The 26,323-nt window shown below is 39.8% G+C and overlaps 1 protein-coding gene across 1 annotated transcript in view; it reads right to left on the bottom strand.

Moving 5' to 3' along the window:
• Window positions 1-25,416, bottom strand: part of EIF5B (eukaryotic translation initiation factor 5B) — a 40,852-nt gene extending 15,436 nt beyond the window's left edge. Inside the window, exons 1-10 of the mRNA XM_042461101.1 lie at window positions 25,201-25,416; window positions 14,759-14,884; window positions 13,882-13,966; window positions 12,731-13,388; window positions 8,644-8,864; window positions 8,149-8,299; window positions 5,672-5,767; window positions 4,021-4,107; window positions 2,184-2,270; window positions 1,288-1,568 (exon numbers count right to left, since the gene is read on the bottom strand). Of these exons, the coding sequence (XP_042317035.1) occupies window positions 1,288-1,568; window positions 2,184-2,270; window positions 4,021-4,107; window positions 5,672-5,767; window positions 8,149-8,299; window positions 8,644-8,864; window positions 12,731-13,388; window positions 13,882-13,966; window positions 14,759-14,884; window positions 25,201-25,235 (1,827 nt within the window). The 5' untranslated portion in view covers window positions 25,236-25,416. The remainder of the gene's footprint in view (window positions 1-1,287; window positions 1,569-2,183; window positions 2,271-4,020; window positions 4,108-5,671; window positions 5,768-8,148; window positions 8,300-8,643; window positions 8,865-12,730; window positions 13,389-13,881; window positions 13,967-14,758; window positions 14,885-25,200) is intronic.
• Window positions 25,417-26,323: the final 907 nt, after the last annotated feature.

The following is a 26,323-nucleotide window of genomic DNA, read 5'->3' as shown; positions in this document are numbered from 1 at the left end:
TGGGAGGATTCTCAGGGGCTGAATTCCAACAGTGAACAAAACTAAGAGCTTGGGCAAAAGCTAAGTGTCTTAGACAAGATATAATTCTGCCAACCGTTACGTTCTGCCACAGAGCACACAATGCACAGTTCAATCCAAGCAGGTCCACCTAGGAGTAAAACCAGTATAAAAGCTTACCAGGGTGCCTCTACACCACAGAAATAATGCAGTTCAACCCCACTCTATCGCCATGGTTCCATCCTACAGAATCTCAAGATCTGTAATTATGTGAGGCACCAGCACTCTTTGAAAGTGAAAGCTAAAGACTTTGTAAAACTAAAAATCCCAGGATTCCATAGAATGGCACTACAATACTTAAATCAGTGTCAAACTGCATTATTTCTACAGTGTATATGCACCCCAGCATGCAAGACAAGGTTCAATTCTATGCAAGAGCTCTCCAATCTTTAAATATACTCATATTTACGATCACAAATTAGAGATATGGAACCATGGGCAACATCCAGCATCATAAACCACAGGTGTAGGCTGTGATTTGAAGATGTCTTTCTGCAGGTTTAAGGGCATCCTTTTTCTTTGCATAAGGTTTGTTATTAAGACCAAATAAGCAGTGATACTGAAAAGACTTCAAGGGAGAAGTAAAATGAGAACACACATATACCCCCAAAAAGTTACAAACAGCCATAAGTTAGTGTCTAATTTTATTCACAGACTAAGGCCAAGAAATGATTCATTTCTGATGAAATGGCATGCTCCACTGGCAATGTGACACCAGACTGCCTGGCATGTTTCCTCCTAGAAGCTAACTCTATCTAAGCCACCTGCTTTTTTTAATGCCAGGCTCAGAGAGATTCTTAAAAGCCAAGCATTACTGGAGGGGTGGCTTGGAATATCACAAGTGATAAGGTTGCCATGCATTGGAAATGACTTGAAGATACACAGCAACTATTTCTGAAACCATCCCTCTAACAGTGCTTTGGCTCCAAGTGGCCCATTAAAGAAATACTGTAGGTTGTTTAGACACAGCTAGCTTCCAGAGGAGGCATATGTCAGCTGGCCACCTCCTCCTATTTCAGCAGTGTACAAATGTGAGGGGTAGCCAAAGCAACCCAGGACCATTCATGAATATCACTGTCAAACTGCTCTTTTACTTGTGCAGGCAGGTTTTGAATATTGCCTTGCATAAGTGGCAAGAGTATCTCACTGCTTATTCAAAAGTCCATAGTGTGATCAGTTTTACCCAAGGCACGATCTATATATGGTTTTGGAAAGGTGATGGCCAAATACCTCAATTCGCCGTTTAGCTTTGTCATAAGAACGCTCTTCTTTAGTGCGATCATCATCTGAATCATATTCTGAATCAGAACTCATTTCTTTGTTGAGCTTTCTTTCGACAGTTTGTTTGCTAGCAGCTTGAGACTCTGTTTCTCTTTCATCTGAAGTCTTTTCATCATCACTTCCCTCACTTTCTCCATCTTCATACTCTTCGCTCTCATCCTCATCCTCGTCATCTTCGTCCTCATCCTCATCATTTTGCTCCTTGACTTCAATATGAACAGTTTTCCTCTCTGACAAGAAGAGATACAAAAGCTAAATACTGTACTACATAACGGGCTTCTAATCTTACACAGCAAAGCAAAAATGTTATTTCAACAAAACATAGGCACAGATAACTATGTACAGAATTGTAATCACACTTCATTTCACTCACCATACTAACCAAAAAACTAGTCTGAAACAGAATGTCTTGACTTGACTTCCAGTCTTTGTATTGACATTCAGTCTTTGTATTGTAGGAGTTCTTGTTCATAAGAATTATTTGTATTTCAAACAACATGTCTCAAAGCCCTTCTCCAGTTACACAGACAAGCAAGTTCTGTGAAATTACCAAGGGCTACTGGACTCTTATTTTTATTAGCTGATTATATGGGCCCAGCTATTTATTTATTTATTTGCTTTAATTTGCACGGTACTTGATACTAGACAAAGAACATATGCAAAACCTGTAATCCCAGTAGCAAAGTGGGTCTCACAGGTATGCCAAGCTATCATATGCTTCTATTTACAATCAATAATGTTTGCTTGCTCAGATTCCACAAGTAAGAAAACAAGCCAAATGTTTAACAAAAGAAAGAGATCTATGATCAATAAGGAATTTTACTCCTTTTCTAAAACAGTCTCACCCTTCTCTCTCTCTTCATCACTGATCATAGCTTCCCAATCATCGATTCCTGGTTCGTCAGGTTCCTCTTCCTCCTTTTCTTCTGAAACTAAATAATGGCAGGAGTAGACTCTGAGACTCTGTTTTAGTACATGTAAAAATAGACTTTGCACGTACATCATCATCTTGCAAAATGAGGATAGAAGTGGTATGGGATAAAGCAGACATTTGGATCAATTTACGAGAAAGGGATAAACCCTGGAATCCAACTCAAAAATACTAGAAAACAACCATTAAGGTTCATACATAGCTATGACAGATACGAGTACTTAGTAGCTCTTTAGCCCAAGTTTTGTTGTTGTTTCCCAGACATTTAGATCAGTCACACATTACGTAGTGGCTTACAATAAAATTTGAGGAGTGTCAGAGATGGCTCCCACAGTCTTAGATTAGGTAAAAGAAATAAAGACTTCTCAGTGGGATACCTCGATGATTTAGCCCAGGGTTGAGCAAAGTGTGGTCCTGGAGCCATATGTGGCCCCCAAAGATTATTTCTGTGCCCCTTTAGACTCCACAGAACTCTCTTTTTCTGATCATTAAAAGGGGTGGTAACTGTGTATTCTGGAAGCCTTGAAGAGCAGAAAATCACTTTTTAAAATAGGCTGCATGGCCCCTCACAATGTTTCACATGAGAAATTTACTAGTTTTTCAAAAAGAGGGGTGGCCCTCTGATCACTGCCTCTCTTACTCTTTTGCTTCAAAAACATTTTGCAAGCCTTTGCAGCCTCTGGAATGTCCAAGGACAGAATACTAGCCCCCCAGAGCTACCATAATTTATTGTATATACTCATGTATAAGTCGACCTCATGTATAAGTCGAGGGCAGTTTTTGGATCCAAAATCATGGATTTTGATATGACCCGTGGATAAGTCGAGGGGCAAACACTGGAGAATGTTACAAAAGATCTAAAGGGGGGGGGCAGGGAAACAAAGTACCACTTCCCTCCCTATATCTCCCTCTTTGGACCTCTCTCATGCATCAGTCTCGGCATGGAAAGGGGAAAACAAACCTTGGCGCATGCGCACACTCGCACACTCTTCCCCTCACCAGAAGCATCTCCAAGGCTCATGGCTTGCGAAAAGGAGGACAGACCTCACTGTCTCTCTGCTTGTCACCCCCAGGACTCCCAAGGCTCATAGCTTGCAAAAGGAAGGACCGACCTTTCTCTCTCTCTGCCTTTCACCCCCAGGACTCCAAGGCTCAGAGTTTGCAAAAACAGAGGACAGACCTTTCTCTCTCTCTGCCTTTCACCCCCAGGACTCTCAAGGTTTAGGGCTTGCAAAAATAGAGGACCTTTTTTTCTCTCTACCTTTCACCCCCAGAATTCCAAGGCTCATAGCTTGCAAAAATAGAGGGCAGACCTTTCTCTCTCTCTGCCTTTCAACCCCAAGACTCCAAGGCTCATAGCTTGCAAAAATAGAGGACAGACCTTTCTCTCTCTCTGCTTTTCACCCCCCGGACCTCCGGGCAAAACGGGGTACAAGCCAGGGCATACTCAGCAGCAGCTTGTTAGCTCTGGCTGCGCAGGAAGGCTGAGAGGAAAACAGACACACACACACACAGACACACACACACACAGAGGGAGAGAGGGCGCCGGGGCTTGAAACAGGGAGCCATTACAAGGCTAGAGAGAAAAGTGGGCACTTCTTCTTTCAAGAAATTTATTAGCATTAACTCATTGCCCCATACATAAGTCTACCCATGATTTTGGAGTTCATTTTGGGGCATAAAGTTTTCGACTTATAGTCGAGTATATACGGTACATAAAAGCAACACAGAATGCCTAATTTATTGCTCACCTGGTTCTGCTGAAAGAATAATCTCCTCTTGTACTGGTACAACTTGTTCTACAGCTTCTTCAGTTGGAGAAGTCAACTCCATAATTTCTATAATTGCAAGAGAAAATGACTACAGCTCTGATGAACGGCATTTTAAAAGGGATATGATCCATTTTAAAGATATTTGCCCAGAGCAAAGCTACAGGAACCACAATTTGATTAAAGAGTCTTGCATCACCTTGAAGACTAACATATTTATTATAAAACATAGGCTTCCAATGAACAGGTGTTCACATCATCAAGTGTTGTCTTGAGTAGGTATATATACAGGATTTGGAGAGAGTAGCCACTCAGCAGTTTAAAGATAATGAAATGCAAAAAATATCTGGACTGTGACAGTATGAATTTCTTCAATATCTGCTTCTAATAGTAGTAAATATTAAGCACCTCACAATTAGTTTTTTCAGATTTTTTTTTGTTCTGAAGTGAAACAAATTGCTTCAAAATCCTGTTTAAAGATTCAAATTTTCCTAACAAAGCAAAATACTCTGATTGGTTGAAGTGATTACAATATCAGTGATACTGAAACCACACACACACCCAGCCCACTTTCTCCTGCAATATGTATGTACGACTGGGGTCCAAAACACACTGCAGAAATAATCCAATTTGAGACCACTTTAACTGCCCTGGCTCAATGCTAGGGAATTCTGGTTTTGTGAGACATTTAGCCTTCTCTGTCAAGAGCTCTAGTGCCACAATAAACTACAATTCCCCGGATTCCCTAAGACTGAGCCAGTTAAAGCGGTCTCAAATTGGATTATTTCTGCAGTGTGTTTTGGATCCGAATTTGAGTACTGTTTGTAATTTCTTTTGACTGAATAAATAAAAAAGGATTTGTTACATTCAGGAAATCTATAGATTCCTTTGTGATGGCATGTTTATCCCCCAGCCAATGAAGACTGGAGATGAGAGGAATAAAGAGCAACGTTTAGTTTTATAACTGCTTTTGTAACTCAAATTCCCATTCCAACCCCTTGTACTTCTAGAAAGGAGGTGACTATATAGACCAAGTAAAACTGGGCACTCATTTGTTTTCAGCCCTAGACAACAGCTGAAAAGGGCTTTTGGCAGGGATATAAAATCTGAAACCTTACTTTCTTCCACTATATTTGGATCTGTGTCCAACAGACAAACTACAAATTGCCCTGGATTTTTGCAATTCAGGCAGGAAAGTCTAATTAGAATACATATAATAAATGGAGTGTGAAGTATTAAAAACATAGTAAGCTAGGAAGGATTTAAATTGTCTATCGGGTTTGTTTGTTTGTTTGTTTGTTTGCTGGGGGTGGGAATCTAGCCAAAATCCTATAGGGTCATGCTAACACAAAAAACTTTACACTAGCAACTATTTGCCCAGCAGTTGCTAAAGTGTGGTCATTCATTCTGCAGCCTGTCATTCTGGAAACATGTGCAGAACCCACTCTCTCATTTTTGATTTGGTGAGTGAGGAGCTAATCAATCATTGTCCAATGGATGAGCTAGGGCCAGGGTGCCCATTATGTGCAATCTGTCGTGTAACGTTGGTGGTGTGTACATTGATAACAGCCTCAAAGTGTATAGATAGGCTCTTAGCCTCTAATGCTAGTTTCCATTTAAACAAGATTCCCACCTTCTTTGTTTTCCTGCTGCTGTTGTTTCTTTTTCTTTTTGTCTTCATATATTGGCCTTTTTTTGGGTACAGAATCTTTGGATGGCACTTCAACACCTGCCAGGTAAGAAAACATTCAACACAGTACTGAAGTTCAACACATTTCAGGAGAATGCAGATCAATCATCAGATTGATCACAATAAGGTTTCCAGCTTAATATTTTGAAACAAATAAGCCAAGACAACCAATGGCTTAAGCAACTGATGATTGCCAAGCCTCTGAAATGTTCATTACGGGGTAAGTTCTTTACTACTAGGTACCAAGGAAGATGTCATCTACCCTCCATTAGAGAATAAAGGGCCTCTGAACACATTTGAATGTATTCCCAGCTTCAAACCATAAATGGTTCTCATGGCCTTAACTAAAAATAAATGCCATTTATAAAAAGAAAGCAGTATGATGTAGTGGTTTGAGTGATGGACTGGGGTACCTGGGTTCAAAATTTTAGTCAAATAGGGAAACCCTCTGGGTGATCTTGGGCAAGTCACCCTCTCTAAGTCTAAAAAAAAATCTAAAGCAAACCACTCTGAACATATCTCATCAAAATAAATTCCATGGCAGGAGCACCTTAAGGTTGCCATGAGTAGGAATAATTTGGAAGGCACATAACAACAAAAACTACTACTCTTACTTTTAAAAAGAACTCCTTTTTTCGCAACCCAACTCTGTTCAAAAATCTTCTGGGCTTTTAACATGGATCGCTTAATTTGCTATATTTAAAGACAATGTATTTATAGGCTGTATTCAAATCAAGAAACTATGGTTAACCAGAATTGGCTTCTGAATCCTAGTTTGTTTGGAAGCCATTACCCAAAGCACAGAGTTCACACAAATTGGGAAACCTGCAGCTAACTTCTATTTCCCTTTTTCTCCAGCAATTTTGTGAAGGCAGAAGCAATGATTTCACATGTAACTTGGGTTATTATGCTAGGATTTGACTATTCAAGTTAGACATAAATAAATAAATAAATAAATAAAACTTTTATTTATATCCCACTTTTCTGTGACAGGACAAACAAAGCGGCTTACAACACGTTAAAATCCACATTTACAAATTTATATCCCAAATTCCCCCCCTCAAAACAGGATTAAACAAGTTACAATTAAAACATCTGTTAAAAACACAATAAAAAATACAGCGAGGACAGAGCGGTGGGCTGATACATGATGTGGGGGGCAGTCATTCTGTGGCTGGGCACTTTTATTCAGGAAAGGCCTGCCGGAAGAGATCCGTCTTGACAGCTTTTTTAAAGATGTCTAAGCTGGCAATTTGACGGATCTCATCTGGCAGACCGTTCCATAGTTTGGCAGCAACTGCAGAGAAGGCCCTCTGGGAGGTAGCAGTTAGTCTGGTTTTTAAAGGCTGCAACAGATTCCTCCCAGAGGACCTGAGGGTGCAGGGCGGATTATATGGAAGCAGGCGATCCCTCAAATAGGTTGGACCCAAGCCATGTAGGGCTTTAAAGGTTATAACCAACACCTTGTACTGTGCCCGTACACTTCATTTACCATATATATTCTTGTATAAGTAAAAAAAAATGTGAAAAAATTGATCTAAAAAAACCTGGGTCAACTTATACACAGGTCATCACAATATCAAGTCTTCTCCCCAACTCAGCTGTCTCCCAAAGGGATAGCCAGGGTGGGGAGGAGGAGAAAGCTGTGCGATGGTAGAATGAATGGCACATGCACCAATGGTTCATGCGCTGCACCGCACATCATATACAAGCCCCATTATATCCAATGGGGCTCGAGCATACGCGCTATTTGCCTTACGTGGGGAGGTCCGAACAGATACCCCACATAAGGCAAGGGCACACTGTATGTGTTTTACAGCTGTCCAGCTTGCAACTAAACAAGGTTAACATGTACTGTACATGGAATGTACAAAGCAGTCAATATACAAGTCTTGTCAATACGTCTTCTTCATTTTTCTGCTGTTTTCAACTGCCCAAAACTGGAAATCTTTCCTACTACAAATAATCCTGTATGGAAGTTTCCCAGGTTTGTGCATTTTTATGCATATTTTCTAGTGGGAACTGCCTTTCAAAAATTGGAGCAGTATCAAAAGGATACTAAATTCATATCTGGCCATGGAAACACATGCCTTGTTTACATCCCATTTGGATTACTGTAATGTGCTCTGCAGCCAGACTGTTCACTGGGGAAGGCTACTGGGATTATGCAATGCCATTGTTGCAGCACCTCCACTGGCTGTCATTCCATTTCCTGGCACAATTCAAAGTGCTGGTGATAACCTATAAGGCCCTAAATGGCTTGGGTTCAGGTTGTTTAAAGGACCGTATCTCCTTTTATGACCCCAATAGTGCCCTAAGATTGTCTGGCGAAGCCCTTCTCTCTGTTCCACCACATTCCCAGGCTTATTTGATGGGAACAAAGGACTAGTTAGAACATTAATGTATAAATGAAACTTTACCCTGAGCCTGCAGTAGTTTAAGAGTGGCCTCTGCTCTGGCTCTAGCTTCCCTCTGAGATTTGGTTAAGAGCTTTCCCTCTTTCTTCAAACGTTCTTTCCTCTCTTTTTCTTTTTGTTTTCTTCTTTCCTTTCTTTCTTGTTCCAAACGTTCCTACAAAATGCAAAACTGTATACATCATCCTCTCAACACACTGCATTAGATTGTGACAAGCAATAATCCTTCCTTGATAGCATGTTTCCCTTTGATATGGCTGCAACCCTATGCACACTTACATGGGTGGCAACCCAATAAACCCAATAGGAGTTACACTGGAATAAAGACACACACACCTCAGTAAAATAGAGGCACTGTAAACATGTCAGGCACCTTCAAGGAAACAGCTACTGGTAGAAAGTAAGGCAGGATGGGGTTAAATCTGTTCTGAAGAGATAACCATCATCCCTCTACAAAACCAAAATCATACTTTCTCTATCCAGTAAGAATAGAGGTATTACCTCCTCTTTCCTTTTGGCTTCCAGCTCCTCAAGTCGTCTGATACGCTCTTCTTCCTCCCGCTTTGCCCTTTCCTCCTCCTCTTTCAGTTTAGCCAAGGCTTCTTGCATTGCCTTTACTGTAGCTTTACTGGGACCCTTTTTCTTTTCTTTTTCTTTTTCTTCTTTCTCACCCTTCTTTTTCTTTTTCTCTTTCTTCTTTTTTTCTCCTTCATTATCATCAGCTAAGTAAAAAAGTCAATTGCTCATTTTCAAAATGTAATTTCTTAAAGAAGAACAAAAAAGAAATCAGCAGCATTTAGAAAACATCCCTTAAATCACAGTACAAGAGTGTCTGCATATCAGGGTTCCCGCTCACCACAGTAGCTTTTCCCACAATATCCACAAGACAGCTTGTAAAATTCCTAAGTACTTCACCTGAAAGACAGGGGTTTCATTTCTAAAAAGGGACACAATGGTACATGCACAGAAATTGCAAACTCAATTAAAGTATACAAGAATTATAATTCAATAAAATATTTGCTAAAGAACCACATTAGTCAAATGAACTACCTACCAATGAGAGAATAAATTCAAACTATCATTTTTCTCCACAATAAGACAACTTTAAAAAAAACAAAACATTATTAGTGAACAAGGGCCTGAACAGACAGGCCAAAATAAAGCTGCTTCGGGTCACTTTGGAGGTATGCTGTTTAAGCGATGCATGTGTCCTAAGAGGCCAGAAGCTGCGTCAAAGCCATGCTTCAGTCCTAAGGACTGGAGTGCAGCTTTGGCGCAGCTTCTGGCCTCCTAAAATGTGTGTGTCATTTAAACAGCATACCTCCAAAGTGACCCAAAGCAGCTTTATTTTGGCCTGTCTGTCCAGGCCCCAAGATAACTAAAATGGGTTCAAACTATGATTTGATCAAATGAAGAAGGTATTCACCAAGTCACATTTTTAAAATTATCAAAAATTCAACAGCCTGAAAACCACAAAAGTAATTAATTCACTCTAGAAAGCAATGACTGGCTATCTTTTTTATGATCACCATACAATGGAATCATTTTCTGGTGTATAATCAGAAACTAAATAAGAATCCAGGAAAAAAACTCACAGAGCAACATTTCACTGAAAGTTTAAAAAAATACACTGAGAGAAAATCCAACCACTCAAAAATTCCTGTTTTTACCTTACATCTTTTCTCACCTTGCCAGTTCTCAGACCTTTATGAGGTCTAAATCGCAAAATGGGACTAGAAAGCACGTAATAGGAGCCACAAGCAAAAGAAGAAACAAGTCTTCACCTGCTTATTGATGGTTGGATTTGTCTTTAGAAAGATTTATGATTATCTTGCTTTTGTAATGCGTCCAATGTGATTTGGCCTTTATGTTACTAAATGGCCTTCAACAATAGGAGGGACTACCTGGCAGTAAGAGCTGTTTGACAGTGGAACACAGTCCCTCAAAGAGTGGTAGAATCTCCTTCTTTGGAGGTCTTTAAACAGAGGGTGGATGGCCATCTGTCAGGGATGCTTTGATTTTGTGAGTTCCTGCATGGCAGAGGGTTGCACTGGATGGCCCTTGTGGTCTCTTCCAACTGTGATTCTATGATTCAAGAACTATACTAGAAGTAAATATAAATAAAAATAATTAAGGTGTTTTTTTTTTATTTAGAAGGGACAATACTTCTGGTTACATATATATAAAATCCTGATGGTTCACATTAATTCTATTTAATATTTTGAAACATAAAGGGGAAGAATTGAGGGGTCACTACCAATTGTGTCAGATTCTCCTTAAAAGTTGGGGAAAGTCATTTATTCAAAGGAAGCTTACAAGAGTCTGGGTAACATGAGGATCATTTCCACCTGTGCATCCCAGTACTAACTAAGGAAGACTCCAGGATTGGAGTCAATTAAGAGACGGGGAAGAAAGCAGTGCTTAGCACACCCATTTAGCCTTTAAATAGGATTATCTGAGTCCTTCAGCAGTTTTTTCAGCACTGTATACCCCTCCTTCACCTTTTGTTTTTGTTGTGTGCCTTCAAGTCATTTCTTACTTATGGAGACTCTAAGGCAAACCTGTCATGGGGTTTTCTTGGCAAGATTTGTTCATAGGAGGTTTGCCTTTGCCTTCCCCTGAGGCTGAGAGCATGTGACTTGCCTAAGGTCACCCACTGGGTGTTATGGTATAGAAAGCCAAATTGGAAGGAAATGCTGTACTCTGCTTATAAGCTCCATACTATTTTGTTTAAGGTTGCAAGTTCACCCAGTGAGTTTCATGACCAACTGGGTTATTTCTGCAGTGTGTTTTGGACCTGAGTCTGAGTACTGCTTGTACTGCAATTGCTATAATGCTGGCTCTGCTATTGCAAGGAGTTGAGCCTTTTACAACTCTTAGGGTTGCCTTGTTCGCAGTGAAAACTGCTATTCTTCAGAAGCAAGAAGAAAAGGACCCCAAATAGATTGATGTGCAAATTACAAGAACAATGTAATCAGAGCCAAATATTTTATTATAGAGATTTCTTTTTATGTAAGTTTTAACTTTATATGTTTTTTTAATAGAGATTTCTTTCTATGTAAGTTTTAACTATGGCCCAGTACAGTCTGCAGCCGCCCCTTTCCACAGAGGATTGGGGACAGGACAGCCATACCGGCAACCCAGAGGCCTCAATCCAGTACTTTTCCAGGCCATGGAGAAGCGGCAAAATGCCGCTTCCCCGTGACCTGGAAAAGGGGTGTCCTTGGGGTTTCATGCCCCTGGATACCCCAGGAACCAGAGCCGTGGGAGAAAGGGGCCACTCAGCCCCTTTCTCCCTGGTGTCCTTCCCGCAGCCGTTTGGGTGCTGTGGGAACAAGGTGCGTGCCCAGAAGGAGTTGCTTCTCGCACTGCAGCCAGGCCGCCATAAGCAGTCTGGGCCGGCACAAAGATGTCACACACGCACTGCACCATTTGGATGCGGCACATGCGTGACATCATAATGGCAGCAGCCGTGTACACAGGGCACCACAATTATTGCACCACTGGCACATATTAGGGTTAGGGAACGTGTACATGATGCATGCTCCCTAACCCTAATACCGGCACTGGTATGCCACTTGTTGGCGGTCTGTACCATGCTTATGTCTGGCTTTTTCCTTTTATCTTGTATTCTTTGAAATGTTCTGGAGACTTATTCAATAAAGATATTGTATTGTATTGTATTGTATTGCTTGTAATTCCTTTTATCTGAATAAATAAAAAAGCATTTGTAAAATTCAAGAAATCCATAGATTCCTCTGTGACAGTATGTTTATCCCCCAGCCAATGAATCAAACCCTGGTCTCCAGAGTTGCAGTGCAACACTCAAACCATACTGGCTCTCCCTTCTCCTTTTAATGGCCATGTTATAATTTATAAATAAATGAAAGTCGGAAGCCTAGCGCCCCCCCTTTTTTTTTTAATTGTGTAATCTTCCAGTTATATGGCGTGAGAATGGTATGTGTATGTTTTTAAATATTAAATGGAATTAATGGGAACCATTTGGATTTTATATGTACTGGATCTTTTCTATCCACAGGGGTTTGGTTCCACCACCACCTTGCGGATGGGAAAAAAATGTAGATAGTGACACCTCATATTATTCAATGGGTGGTGATGTGCACGCATGTGCATCAGTGCATCAGCCACCACTGAATAATATGGAGCATGGCATCCCACGGATGCTCCATTCTGCAAATGGCTAACTGACTTATGCAGCAGAACCACTGTATCTGGAACTAGAAATATGTTTTCTACTTTCTAAATCTTAAAATATATATATTTTTATCTGTGTTTGTTTCTAGTATAACCTCTGAAGATCATTTAGTATAATCATCATCATCATCATCATCTCCTCCTCTTATCCACCTCTCATCATGGATCAAGGCAGGAAACAAGATTAAAATACAACACGTAACATCAGTAAAAAACACATAACATCAGTTAAAACACATAACATCGGTTTAAATGAGTATGTAAGGCCAACCTCTGTTAAATCAATAAATTCACTGAGTTCACTGAGACTTGTTTCTTTTGCTTGTAAAAAAAAGGACTCCCACATCCCCCACACCACCCCAATATTACTAACCCTCAGCAGCTATTGAAGCATCTCCCTTTTCCACAATGGTAGGTGCTGACAATGACTCTGCAGCTGATCCTTTTTCAGTTTTCTTTGAGGCTTCCTTTTGTTTTGCCTGATCTTTACTGGCTTCCAAATCTTCTTTCTCCTTCTGTTTCCTCAGTTTGATCTTCTCTTCTTCCCGTTTTTTCCTCTCCCGTTCTTTTTTTTCTGCTTTTTTTTGAGCCATTGTTTTTATTTTAAAGGAAGAATCCACATCTTCATCACCACTGTCAGCATCTGCCACTGGCCTAGTCTTCTGGTTCTTCTTGGGTCCTTTTTTCAACTCTGAGCCTTCATCTAGTTCATCACCACTCTCACCAGAAGACACTGTTTGGATATACTCTTTATTTTTCTTAAGAAGGAAAACTTCATCATCTTCAGATAGCTCCTGTTTCTTATTTGATTTCTGAGGTTTTACTTTCCTTTTCTTAAGCGACGAATCAAAGTCATCATCCTCACTGCCAGAGGGAGCTTCCTTCTCACATTTTGGAGTCTTTTTAGACTTTTTCTCTTTGTCTTCTACTTCTTCACTGTCTTCATCATCATCCAAACTGGCCTTTTTGTTCTTTCCTTTCTTTTTTTTATCTTGTTTTGAAGAACTGAGTTCTCCATTGTCATTCTCAATCTGGTAAATTGAAACATTTTTCTTAAGTTAACACATTATCAATGAAAAATGTACAAAAAGTATTTTAATGAAAAATAACAATTGGTTATTTTTGTGACAACTAAATTATGACAAATAAATTCTCTTGATACAGACCAAGATACTTCTGGTCTGCTTCTGAGAAATCCGTCTTCCAATATTTAAAATACATCCATGCCAACCAACTGTGCAAACTTGTGGAAGGAATTTTGTACAGGATTTTTTAAAAATGCAGACCTTACAGTGAAAACTTGTCCTACACTGGAATATTTGTATGAAGAATTGTATGTACAATATTTATATGTGGCAAAGTACGCAACACATTATTTTCCACATATAAAAGGGTGTGTGCTTTTCTGCATAGCACCACAACCCTCTCCTCTCTTTAGGATTTCAATGTTTTAAACAAGGTTTTTGATATTTCAGTTACTATTTTAATTTAGGATATTTTTCTACATTACTACATATTATTTACCTTTATTGCAGCTGGTTCTCTTTCAACTTTTCCTCCTTGTGCCTCTAGAGACAGCTCTTCCAACTCTTTTAAGATATCATCTTCACTATTAAAAAAGTACACATTTTCAGATATAAGTATTCACTTGCAAATGCACAAAGGGTTAATAATTGTACACTTCTACTGCCTACAGGTGACTGGTTTTTCAACTCCCAACATTCATTTTCCTTCTACCTTTTTGAAATTAATCAGTGGATTTGAAAGGAGGAATAGAAACAGAGTGGAAATGAGTTATTATTCTCTTCTTTATGTGCCCCACTGACAGTCTTTTCCTTATCCTTATAAAGTAGGAAACATCTTACAAACAGGCACAAGACAAAATTCTGTCACACACATCTGTCTCTTCATGTCCCTTTCATCAGGGAAATTGCCCAAGAAGGGAGCCAGAACAATCACTGACAGAAGGACAACCATTCTCTTGCATACCTTTTTCTGGCTTTACATGAATCACATTAGGTGGTGAGTCAAAGAATAGCTGCTAAGCTTATCAGCAAGTCATACATGAAACAGCAAGGCTCATCCTTCTGGTGAGTCAAATCCATGTTGGGCTTGGACCAATTAATATACACATATATTGATAATATGTTATACATGTGTTTTGCTGACTGAAGACATGAGAATTATAAATGGAAGTGCCAATAATCTCCATCAAGGCAAGAGGACCAGATTCAGACAAACACACAACACTATTGTAGCTATCACTGAAAAACTTGATTTCCAAATGCAGCTTCTGAGCTTGGGGTGGGGGGATACTCAAACAATGTATCTGTGTGCATTGACCTCTGCTACTTTTTACACACCTGCATGTTTCTCCAGGTTAAGACTTTAAAACACTTACTCATATTCCTGTTTCTTTTTTTCCTTTTTCTTTTTGCCTTTAGACTTCTGCGGCTCTTGTTCCTTGGCAGCACCTGCACCCTCTATTTCAGCAGCAAGGGCATCAAGGTCAATATCATCCTTGGCACTAGAATTTTAGGGAGAGAAATCTTTTAGAATCAAGCAAATAATTTAAGAAGCATCTAAATATATAGCCATCTTACTCTAAAGGCATCAGATCTTGTCTGCTCTTGAAAGCTAAGGAGGCCTAGGCCTGGTTAGTATTTGCATGAGGAAATTATTAAAGAATGTCAGACACTGTAGGCTACAGTTTAAAGAAAAGCAACAACAAATTTCCTCTGAGTATTCCTTGACTAAAAAAATCCTATGAAATTCATAGAGTTGACATGTCAGCAGGCAACTTGAAGGAGCACACACTCCAAAATACATTCTATATCAATATGTTGTCACTGAAGATATAAAATTATTTTCTATTATCTATCTATCTTAATGCATAGAAAAAATAAAATTAATGGCTAGTCCCACCTACACTGGACCCAATGATGTACTGATTTCCCATTCAGCAACTAATTCAATAGGCCTACTCTAGTTCGAACTAACAATTGCAGTCTTATCACATTACATGATTATATTGTTGTTATTCCACTTTAACTGCCATGGCAACATTCTATGGAATCCTGGGATTTGCATTTTAGGGAAAGGCACTTAGAATTGGGCCTCCCTAAACTGCAAATCCCAGGATTCCATAGGATGTTGACATAGCAGTTAAAGTAGAATAATAGCGCTATAACATGTAGTGTGATAGGGCGCTTAGAATTAGGCCAATGTAATTCAAATAAATAGTTGAGTTTGATTCTATGGGGAACAATTATTTTTAAATTTTAAGATACATCAGCTCTGTACAACATTGGTTTTGGAAGACTACATCTAACAATCCTGATCTCCAAATGGTCCCTTCAAAGTGCATTCTTTTTACTGTTGAAGTTCATATTTTGACATTTCTGGGATGATGTAATTTAAATCACAGCATTTCTTTATAAACATCTGCAAATTTAATAAGCATCCCTTTGTCTTCAGAAGCATTCCAGTCAAGACTACTTCCAAGTTAGAATATAAGAGCACTGCTAGAATAGACCAAAAGCCTACTTAGACCAGTTTATTGTTTACTACAATAGCTTACCACATGACTAAGAACCAAGGAAACAGCCCCCTCCAAATGTTGTTCCCAACAACTTACATTTAGAGTATCCTTCTTCTGTTCCTGGTATATAGTCATCCATGAATCTGTCTAATCTCCCTTTTAAAACTACCAACCTCACTACACCTTGAAGAAACAATATTCCACAACCAGTTTATGTGGATTGTATGAAAGGTACTTCCTTTTGTTTTTCCTGAATCTACCACCACTCAGTTTCACTGACCTCAGGTCTTTGTTTTATGAGAGAAAGAGAAAAATTATCTCTATCCATTTTATACACTCCTACGCACTCCACCTGTCCTGAAACATATCCGGTCCAATGGTGACTGCCAACTGCACTATTATTATTATTATTATTATTATTATTATTAACTTTTATTTATAAAGCGCTGTAAATTTACACAGCGCTGTACACACTAGGAAAAAACTGGGAGCCAACTGCACAAAGAAAAATTAATATGCAGCATATTCACTTGCAAGGCAACAAAGATAAATTCTGACCTCATCAATATTTATCAAATCCTAACTAGCTGAAGTTAGCATTCATACTCATGCACTCATGAATTCAGAACGTTATGAATAAATATTTCGAGTGAAACAAACAACATTTGTTAATGTGAAGTCAAAAACTTTCATTTATTAATTTTTATATTGTTAACCTAAGCACCGAACGTAGGCTGAAAACATAAATCTCCATATCTTAAAATCTCTAGTTGCTACAAAGTACTTTACTTTAACACTTGCTATAAGGACCAGTAGCTTGGCCTTTCCATTGTGCCATGAGTGCTCTAGAAAAAGATGCAATCAATTGTATTGTTTAACATGAAGAAAGGTTGTTGTTGTTGTGTGCCTTCAAGTTGTTTCCGACTTATAGCAACCCTAAGGCAAATCTATATGGGTTTTTCTTGGCAAGATATTTGGCTTTAGAAAGTAACTGTCTTAAAACAACCATTCACCAGTTTGGTTCTAATAGAGTTTTTAACTATTCCCAAATATTGTCACAAGCATTAACACAGTTCTTACATTTAACACACTCAACAAAACAAATATTATTTTCACACAGTGACAGATTACAGTGGACCCTTGTTATATGCTGGGGTTTGGTTCCAAGATCCCCCGTGTATAACAAAATCTGTGTATGCTCAAGTCCCATTAAATATAATGACATAGCAAAATGGTGTCCCTTATAAAAAATGGAAAATCAAGGTAAATTTATACTTTTTGGAACATTTTCAAACCATGTATGCTTGAATCCGTGTATAAAAAATCCGTGGATAAGAAGGGCCAACTGTAATAGGCTTTTCTAGGACTCCCATTGTGGTATCAGTTCTCTAACATAACCCTGAAAGTATTATAACATAGTTAATTGATGTAATATAGCTGTTTGTTATTGCCTGCTTTCATTACTGTTTGTGCAGTATATCACTTCAAGAAAATAAGCTTCTAGTATTTTCTCCCTAGAGATAGATGCAAAGGCTCTGAAAAATCAACTGGGACATTTTGAAGAAGGGGATGGAAATGACAGGTTTTATCTATTTTTGTTCTTCTTTCTGAGGCCCAGTATGGAACAAAACCAGAAAAAATTGAAAGATGGAATTTGATATTAATGTACTTTCAAATGTCACACAATACTGAAAACCTAAATGTTCAGAAATACAATCTATGTGCTTGTCAAGCATATTATTCCTGCACAAAGGCCTGGATATCATGGTGCAACACAATCTGTAGCTCCTTATTTGCTTCCTTTCTTCCATTTTCTCTGTCATATGAAAGAAAACATCTCATGATTGAAAATGCACATATACTAGTAATTGAACTTAAACATCTTTCAGTTTACATAAATCTTAAGTTCTGATGACTACAAAGAAACATACTTTATTCTCTATGGACTTTAGAAGATTGGAACAAATCAGAAGCTTCAAATACTGGGCCTAAAACCTTTGATTTAAAATTCTGAATTATGCTAATTATGCTAATAAAAAGTATTATTTATTGTTTAAATGCCTGGGTCAACACTGTCAATTTTGTCAGCATTTATTTAAAACATTTGTGTATTACCTTTACATCAAAGGAAAAGAAAGAACTCAGAATATAACACAATAAACAACACAATGATCCAAAACACACTGCAAAAATAATCCAGTTTGCAACCGCTTTAACTGCCTTGGCTCAGTGTTAGTGAATCTTAGGACCTGTAGTTTATTATGGCACCAGAGCGCTCTGACAGAGGTTAAATATTTTATAAAACTACAGTTCCCAGAATTCCCTAGCATTGAGCCAGGGCAGTTAAAATGATCTCAAACTGGATTATTTCTGCAGTGTGTTTTGGACCAATATTAATCAGCAAGAAACAAAAATAAAACTTAGTAAAGAAGCAAATAAAAGGAAAGTAAGGTGAGATCAAATATAGTTATCAAAGGCTTTACAAATAAGAATGTTATCTTAGCCTGTCTCCCAAAGCTTAAAAACAATTTTCTCAGATGGGATGACCTGTTACTTGTCATCACCCATCTGACAGCAAGGGAATACACACAGCAGGTCACAATGATCCACATATTCACCAGATTTCTATGGGATCAGAAAGTTTGTGAGACATAACAGCCGGAGACATGGTTTTAGTCAACTCCAGTATTCTGAATTGGACTCAAAAACTAACTGATACATAATGCAAATGTTGAAATCCCAGAGCAAGTGAGTCTGAACTGGAAATTCTTTGTAGTTTCCAAATACTCTCCAAAAGCAATTGTGTACAAAGAGTAGTGCTGTTTATCTAGAACTCATGAGAGCAGAGATGGAGAACCTTTTCTGTGTTGTAGGCCACATCCATTTGGGGGTGAGGTAATGTGTTACAAGCTATGTACCAGCAATGTATGGCTCCCCATCCCAACAACTCTACTCTTTCTAACTCCACCTGTTTCCCCTCTTGTGATGCTTGGCTTCTGCTAGACCCCCACACTTACTGTCTATTAAATTATGCCAAGGGTTGCAAGAAGCATTTGGGTAGCAGGTTATTGTCTATACCTGCACTAGAACATTAACAAATGATTATTATTTGTTCAAGAGAGGAAGCCAATTTAAGTTGGTATAAAAGCACTCAGGGCTACTGCCATATCACCACATGAGCATTAGAAGGGAGGCGTGGTTCAGGAGTTATCCAAACCTGACTTTTAAGGGTGAGTGTGATGTGTGGCCACTTCTAGAGCAACAGAAGGCTCCCCTTCTCCCTCCACCCAATAATCAAATCCACCAAAGTCCCCATTCTGGCTGCATGAATCTTCATGTTATATGCTCTCACTGATTTTATCACTGATCCCAAACATCTACTCTGAGCTTTAGAAAAAAGGCCTGTGGCGACTCATTGATAACTCCACAACTGGGTCACACAAAAAGGAAAAGCAGAATTGACATTATCAACATACTAATGATCCCACATCCCAAACTCCCAGGCAACCTCGTCCAAGTTTTTCATATATCTGTTTAACATTATGGGATACAAAAAAAGAATCTATAAGTCAGCAACCATCAGCAGAGCAGAACTTTTCCAGTATTACCTTCTAATATTTTTTTAGTACAAAAGACTGAAGCTAGTGTAATACCATGATCCATTCCAGCAAGCAATCTAAAAGGTGTGGCTGATGATATAAAAAGCATCATCGCACCCACTTCGTGTTGCTAGCATCTAATAAGTAGATAAAGGCAGTTTTAATGCCCCCATACTGAGCTGGAAACCACACTGCTACAAATCGAAATAATCAGTGGCATCTAAGAATGCCTTGGCCAAGAATAGTACATTGTACATTGCCTGATAGTTACTCAGCTGAGGTTGTTGTTTTTCCAGTGGTAGCTGTTAGCAGCTCAAAAGTGAGTGACATCATCTCTTAATGAATATTACCACCACCTCAATTAACAAACTAGTTCCCTTCAAGTTGCTTTTTTAATTCAGCCTTGCACACATCCCCATAGTGTTAAAAAAAATAATTGGTCAAACAAATGTAACACAAGGAGACTGCAGGGAAAAGCAGGGCATTATCTGTAAGCAAAGAAGCAGTGAGAGCACCTGCTAGTCTTCCACTGCAAAGATTCTCTCAAGCATCACAGATGACAGCTAAGGGTTTCTGCTGCTCTTTCCTGGGTTCCTGAAAGAAATAAGCCTATGAAGAAGTCTTGCTGTCTAAACATGGTGCTGCCATCATGTCTTAAGACATGGTACGACTTAAAACAGGCTCTACATCCTGTCCTGAGCATTCCCTTTCTGTGCCCAGTCCATCAGCAGTACAGCTAGCTTAGTTAGTACACTGATGAACCAAGTGTTTGTTATATGCCCAGAATGATGACAATGACAACTACACAGTAAAGAGCATGTGTGTTTAAAGCCTACACTACTGTTGACACTTATTCATAATCCTTGACACCGTCACATGCTATTTTAATACAGTATTTATTAGTTTGGTATTTATTCTTTTGAGATAGTATTTGTATTTTTTTATTTTTCTCTAGAAATTCCAAGTTCAGGATAATAATTATCATTCTATGTATTGTTTCTGAGTCCAAATAATATAACCTCATTGATTTTCAGTCCATACTCTAGAACTGGGCAAAGGGTCATCCTGGAACCACAAAGCCCCCTCCCCAGCTGTTTTGTGAATTTCAACCCCTCCAAGCTTCCCTTTTCTAGACTAAAGAGGTGAATTTCCTTTCCCAGGTGCCTTCAGGGGGGGCAGTTCACATTTTATATGAGTTGCAAATTTCCCTCTGTTTAACATTTTTAAAATCCTGTCTCTTTTAAAACCAGAAATAGATTTCTAGACAATTCTGGGTGGTTTTGGAGGTGGCATTTTTGGTGAAGCATTCTAGCACATTCCCCAAAAAGCTTATGCTAGAAATTTCATCTTCCTAGTGAATCTCAAATGTACTACTGGATTCTTTTATGTCTTTTTATAGTAATCACTTTTAAATCACTAGGTAAAATTAAGGTATGATGAACAAGCAAAACTGTTTGTATTTCAGTCCCTTGTATCCTCTCCTGTTCCCAAGCAAGCAAATCAATTTTTCTCTGATCATCAAATTGGCAAAGTAGAAACAGCACATCCAATAGTTAGTTGTAATGTAGAAAGATGTTGTCCCATCACAGGCTGTCTTGTCATCAGCCATTTGCAACCTGACCAACCAACTATATTGGACTTAAAATCCCATCATTCCCAGAGTACGAACATGGCTCAGAATATTGGGAGCTGATGTCCAACACATTTGGACCAGGCAGGCTGCTCTCAACATTAAGCACCTACCAAATACTTTCTTCCATGCTCTCAACTTTCTCAACCACTATGCCATACAGACAACAACCTGCTTGATCATCTTTCAGTCCCATGCTCCATGCTGCCATCCTCATTGAGGCATTTATCTTGACCAACAGATTTTTGGTATACAGATAGCTCCAGTCCAGGGTATCTAGAGGACCATACCTTCCAATATAAGCCTACCCAAGCTCTAAGTGGTTCAGGGGAAGTATTTCTCTCTCTCTTACCACCTTCATAGAAATGTTTATTGAGAAAGTGGGAGAGGACCTTCTCTGGGGCTGCTGCCAGCCTTTAGAACTCCTCTAGGAAGGTTAAGATACTTCCTTCTTTGCTGTCCTTTTGGCAGCAGCTGATGACCTTTCTATTCCAACAAGCCTTGGGAATTATTAACAAGAGAAGGGCTTTTTTGGTGATGTACTGTTTTTAATCTTTGTTTGAAATGGCTTTAATTCTAGTGTTAATTTACTGTTTTAATCTCAACTTCTGTATATTTTTAACTATATGTGTTTTTACTGTAATTTTCTGTCTTTTGTAAGCTGCCCTGAATCCCAGTCTAGGAAAAAAAAATGATGGATGGATACTATATTTTATTCACCACCGTCTTACTCCTAACCATCAATACTAATATGTCACTGGCCTGTTACAGACTGCCAAAATAAAGCTGCTTCGGGTCTCTTTGGAGGTATGCTATTTAAATGATGCATGCATCCTAAGAATCCAGAAGCTGCACCAAAGCTGCACTCCAGTGTTTAGGAATGGAGTGTGGCTTTTGCGTGACCTCCGGACTCTTAGGACCCATGCATCATTTAAATAGCATACCTCCAAAGAAACCCGAAGCAGCTTTATTTTGGCAGTCTGTAACAGGCCACTATCAACCATAAAGGGCCTGAGTTTATGGGACAGCTGTGACATATAGGGCCCCATCATTGCTCTCTACAAAAAGTCAAGCGTATGGTGAGTTCTGCACAGCAACAGAGCAGAGACTGATGCAATCCTCATGGCTGAGGCAAGCTGGCTCAGCTACCACCACAGTCCTGTGGAAAACGTATTTCCAGTCAGAAATGTTCCCTAACATAAACATAAGGTATACACCTATGACAAGGAAACTTGGGACCCTTTCACACGACACAAATACAGTCAGCCCTCCACATTTGCAGCTTTACTTCTTGCAGATTTGATTATCCATGGATTTGATTAATATATTCTCTGTAGGAATCCCTAGGTCCTCCAGCACAATTCTATGGCCAACTTTCACCAGAGGTTTCACTGCAGGACCTAGAGATTCCTAGAGAGAATACTTCTCTAGCCTTTTATAGGTCCTGCAGCACAATTCTGGCAGGCGTTAATCATAGAGTTGCACTGGAAAACCTAGAGATTCCTAGAGAGATGTTCTCTCAGGTAAGAAAAATAGTGGGGAGGAGTTATTGGTGGTTTTTCCACTTTCATAGGGGTCCTGTGTCCTTAACCCCAGCAAACGTGGAGGGCCCACTGTATAAATGACACTGTAATTCCACTATAATTGCCATGGCTGCATCCTGTGGAATTCTAGGGTTTGTAGTTTGGTGAGGCAGTAAAGCTATCAGGGTGAGAATAATAAATACTTCTTCATATAAATGATATATACCTCTATCATATCCTAGGTTTCCCATACGATGAAGCTATGGCTTTTAATGTAGTATAATAGCTGTATATATCTGTGTAGTGTTAAAGGACTCCACAGTGAGATTTCTCTAGAGCCAGTTGCAATTACCTTCAACAATGTGATCATTAAGAATCGAGTGACCAAGCTTAACATGAGTATGAATAAGTTGTTTGCTATCCTCAGTTTTAGTGAATGCCTCCTACATATGACTCTGCAAAGTTGGTCCCTTCCCTCTCTTTGGAACTGAGGCAGTGCTCATGGGATTTGCTGAGGCATTTAAATGGCTTCCAGGTCCCTTTAACTCAACTGAAGCTGCATCCACATGGCAGAAATAATCCAGGTTGACACCGCTTTAACTGTCATGGCTCTGTGTTATGGAATTCTGGGAACTGTACAGCACTGAGCCGTGGCAGTTAAAGTGGTGTCAGACTGGATTATTTCTGCAGTGCAATTGCAGCCTGAAAAGCCTCAATCACAAACATGTAAGTAAGCCACATGCACCCCTTGAGGATCAGTCTGAGAAACCTATTATTAAACAGGGCGTCACTGTGAACCAGGCAGTCAGGGCTGACAGGCAAAGAGGTCCCAGTCATCCTTGACTGTGCAGAAACCATTTTGGGAAGAGTCCTTTGCTTCCAGGAGACAGGCTCTAGGTGGAAGTAGAAAAGCGAGGAGGAGCCAGTCTCTCTCACACACACAAGAGTAAACAAAGTACAGTAACATCCAAAATCCACAGAACAGGCATACTTTCATTGGGCCAACCAAAATGCACAAAATACATCTTCTATTAGGAGCCAGTGTAGTGTAATGGTTTGACCACTGGGCTACGATTCTGGAGACCAAGGTTCAAATCCCAGCTCGGCCACTGAAACCCACTGGGTGATCATGGCCAAGTCACACTCTCTCAACCGCAGGGGAAGGCAATGGCAAACCCCCCTTCAGAAGAAACCTACCAAGACAAACTGTGTAACAGGGGGTCACCACAAGTCAGAAAAGACGTGAAGGCACACAGCAACAATAAAGGAATCCCTGTTTTGTGGATCTGGGATGTTACTGTACTTTACTATGTGGCCCACACAACTCCCCTGGATGTGTTTATGGGAAGAACAGGGGCTGCAACCAGGGGCTGCTATGAGGGCCCCCAAAGCTTCCGCACTACCAGCCCAGGGTGGCCAGAGGTCCTCCTTTCCCAGGACATGTCCTCCATTCCCCCTTTATGCCTGGGAGCAATCCCCAAACGTCCTCCTGGACCCTGACTAAGAAGCATGGATTTGTTTATATTTTATGCTTATATTTATTTTATTTTATTTATTCACATTTCTAGGAGTGTTTCCAGCTGTTTTGAGGACCCAGATGGTTGGGGGCAATCAGCTTACAGTCGTAAACAGCTTAGACACTGCTACTTCAATATGAAGCGGTATATAAATGAAGCTGTTTGTTTTGCGTGTCCTCCATTTTTCTCAAATGTCCTACAACTTGTGGCACCCAGGGTGGCCAGGCACGTCCTCCTTTCCAAATAAGTGTCCTCCATTTCCATCTTCTCGCCAGGTCTGAGAAGTTCAACCCCCCCCCCAAAAAATCATCCATTTTGAGCCTTGACCCAGAAGCATTACCTTAACATTCCTAATGGTTTCAAGCTCTTGTTTGGCCACAGCCTCCATTTTCTTCTTGAATGCCCTCCATTTCCTCCTCAAATATGTACAAGCCTCCCTCCCCCTCAAATGTGTGTGTGTGTGTGTGTGTGTGTATAATATATATACACACAAACATATATAATGTGTGTATATATATATATAAATAGTATATTTAGTATATATAATATATAGTATATATAATATATATAGTATGTATAATGCATAGTACATATATACATATAATATATATTATACACACACATATATAATGTATATATATATATATGTATAGTATATTTAGTATAAATAATATATAGTATATATATGTATATACATATATAGTATGTATAATATATATATAAAATATATTATATGTATGTATGTATAATATATATTGTATATATAGTATGTATGTATATATACATATATAATATACACGTATATTTTATATATATATATATATATATATATATAGGCTGGGACCATGGACAGCCAGAGGTGAGGGGTCACACTCTCTCAGCTTCAAGGCTCCGCTCTAGGCCCCACAACACACTCCAACTCCCAGAATTCCATAGCCTTGCGCCAAGAAGCAGTTAAAGCGGTGCCAAACCGGGTTACGTCTCCTCCAGTGTGGACGCAGCCTAAGTCAGAAAGAAGGAGATGGGGGGATACCTGTCCTCGCCCTTGTTCTTCTGCTTCTTGCCCATGGCGCCAACCGTCCTTCCTCAGGGCCCTCTCTGTCTCGCGCAGCCAGCCACAGCCACATCCACGCGGCGCGCGCACACAGACAGGGCACCTACGAAGAAGCGGGGAGGCCGAGGCCAGGAAGCTACCCCTCCACAGGCAACAAGGGCGCATGCGCAGCCAGACAGCCAGCCACACAGGCTCCCTGCGCCGCATGGGAGGAAGAGCCGGACGGAGACACACACTGCGGCTGCGCGGGGAAAGGAGCCGGCAGTGGAGGAGTCGAATGCTGCCCCCTCTGGCCGGAGGGGGAACAGCAGCGGAAGCTGAAGGGGATTAATGCTGACTAAGGGGATACATCTTGGAAACAGCACATTACTCCTGTACTGGACTCAAAACAAAAAGCCACCAGACACTGACACCTTTCTGCTTGAATTTGCTGAATGGCAACACAGCTGCCCTGCTGCATGCTTACTGTACTATATTGTCCAGGGATAGCTGAGCTGGCCATATTATAGCAAAGTGCAGTATTATAATCCGAAATCCACAAAACAGTGATACCTTTATGGGGCCAACCAAAATGCACATTGTATCCAAAACACACTGAGGAAACAACCCAGTTTGAGACCTCTTTAACTGCCCTGGCTCAGTGCTAAGGAAGCGTGGGAATTGTAGTTTGCTGTGTCACCAGAGCTCTCTGACAGAGAAGGCTCAATGTCTCACAAAGCTTCAGTTCCCAGAATTCCCTAGCAATGGAATTCAGGGCAGACTGGGCAGTTGAAGCTAGATTATTTCTGCAATGTGTTTTGGACCCTTATTATACGTTGTAGAGAGATCTTGTAGCACCTTGGAGACAAACTGAAAGAAAGAAGTTGGCTGGGAAATAATCTTTTCCTCCAGCTTTCTCCTGTACGATTTGCAACACCTTTCTCTGATGAAGATGTCAGGGTATGCCAGTTTGCATTGTAAGCTGTGACTGGATGAAGGTGTGGTAAATGGCAGGTGTAGCCATGTTAGGTAAGCCTGCATTGTACATTAGTAGAGCGATTGGCCAATCAGGCCAGGTGACTGTGGTAGTCAATCAGCAGACTATAACTGCTCTAAGAGACTA

Source organism: Sceloporus undulatus, chromosome 3 (assembly GCF_019175285.1).
Source record: "Sceloporus undulatus isolate JIND9_A2432 ecotype Alabama chromosome 3, SceUnd_v1.1, whole genome shotgun sequence".
In the NCBI taxonomy this organism is placed as follows: Eukaryota; Metazoa; Chordata; class Lepidosauria; order Squamata; family Phrynosomatidae; genus Sceloporus; species Sceloporus undulatus.
Note: the sequence above shows the minus strand (reverse complement) of the source record. Positions and strands in the feature narration are given on the sequence as shown.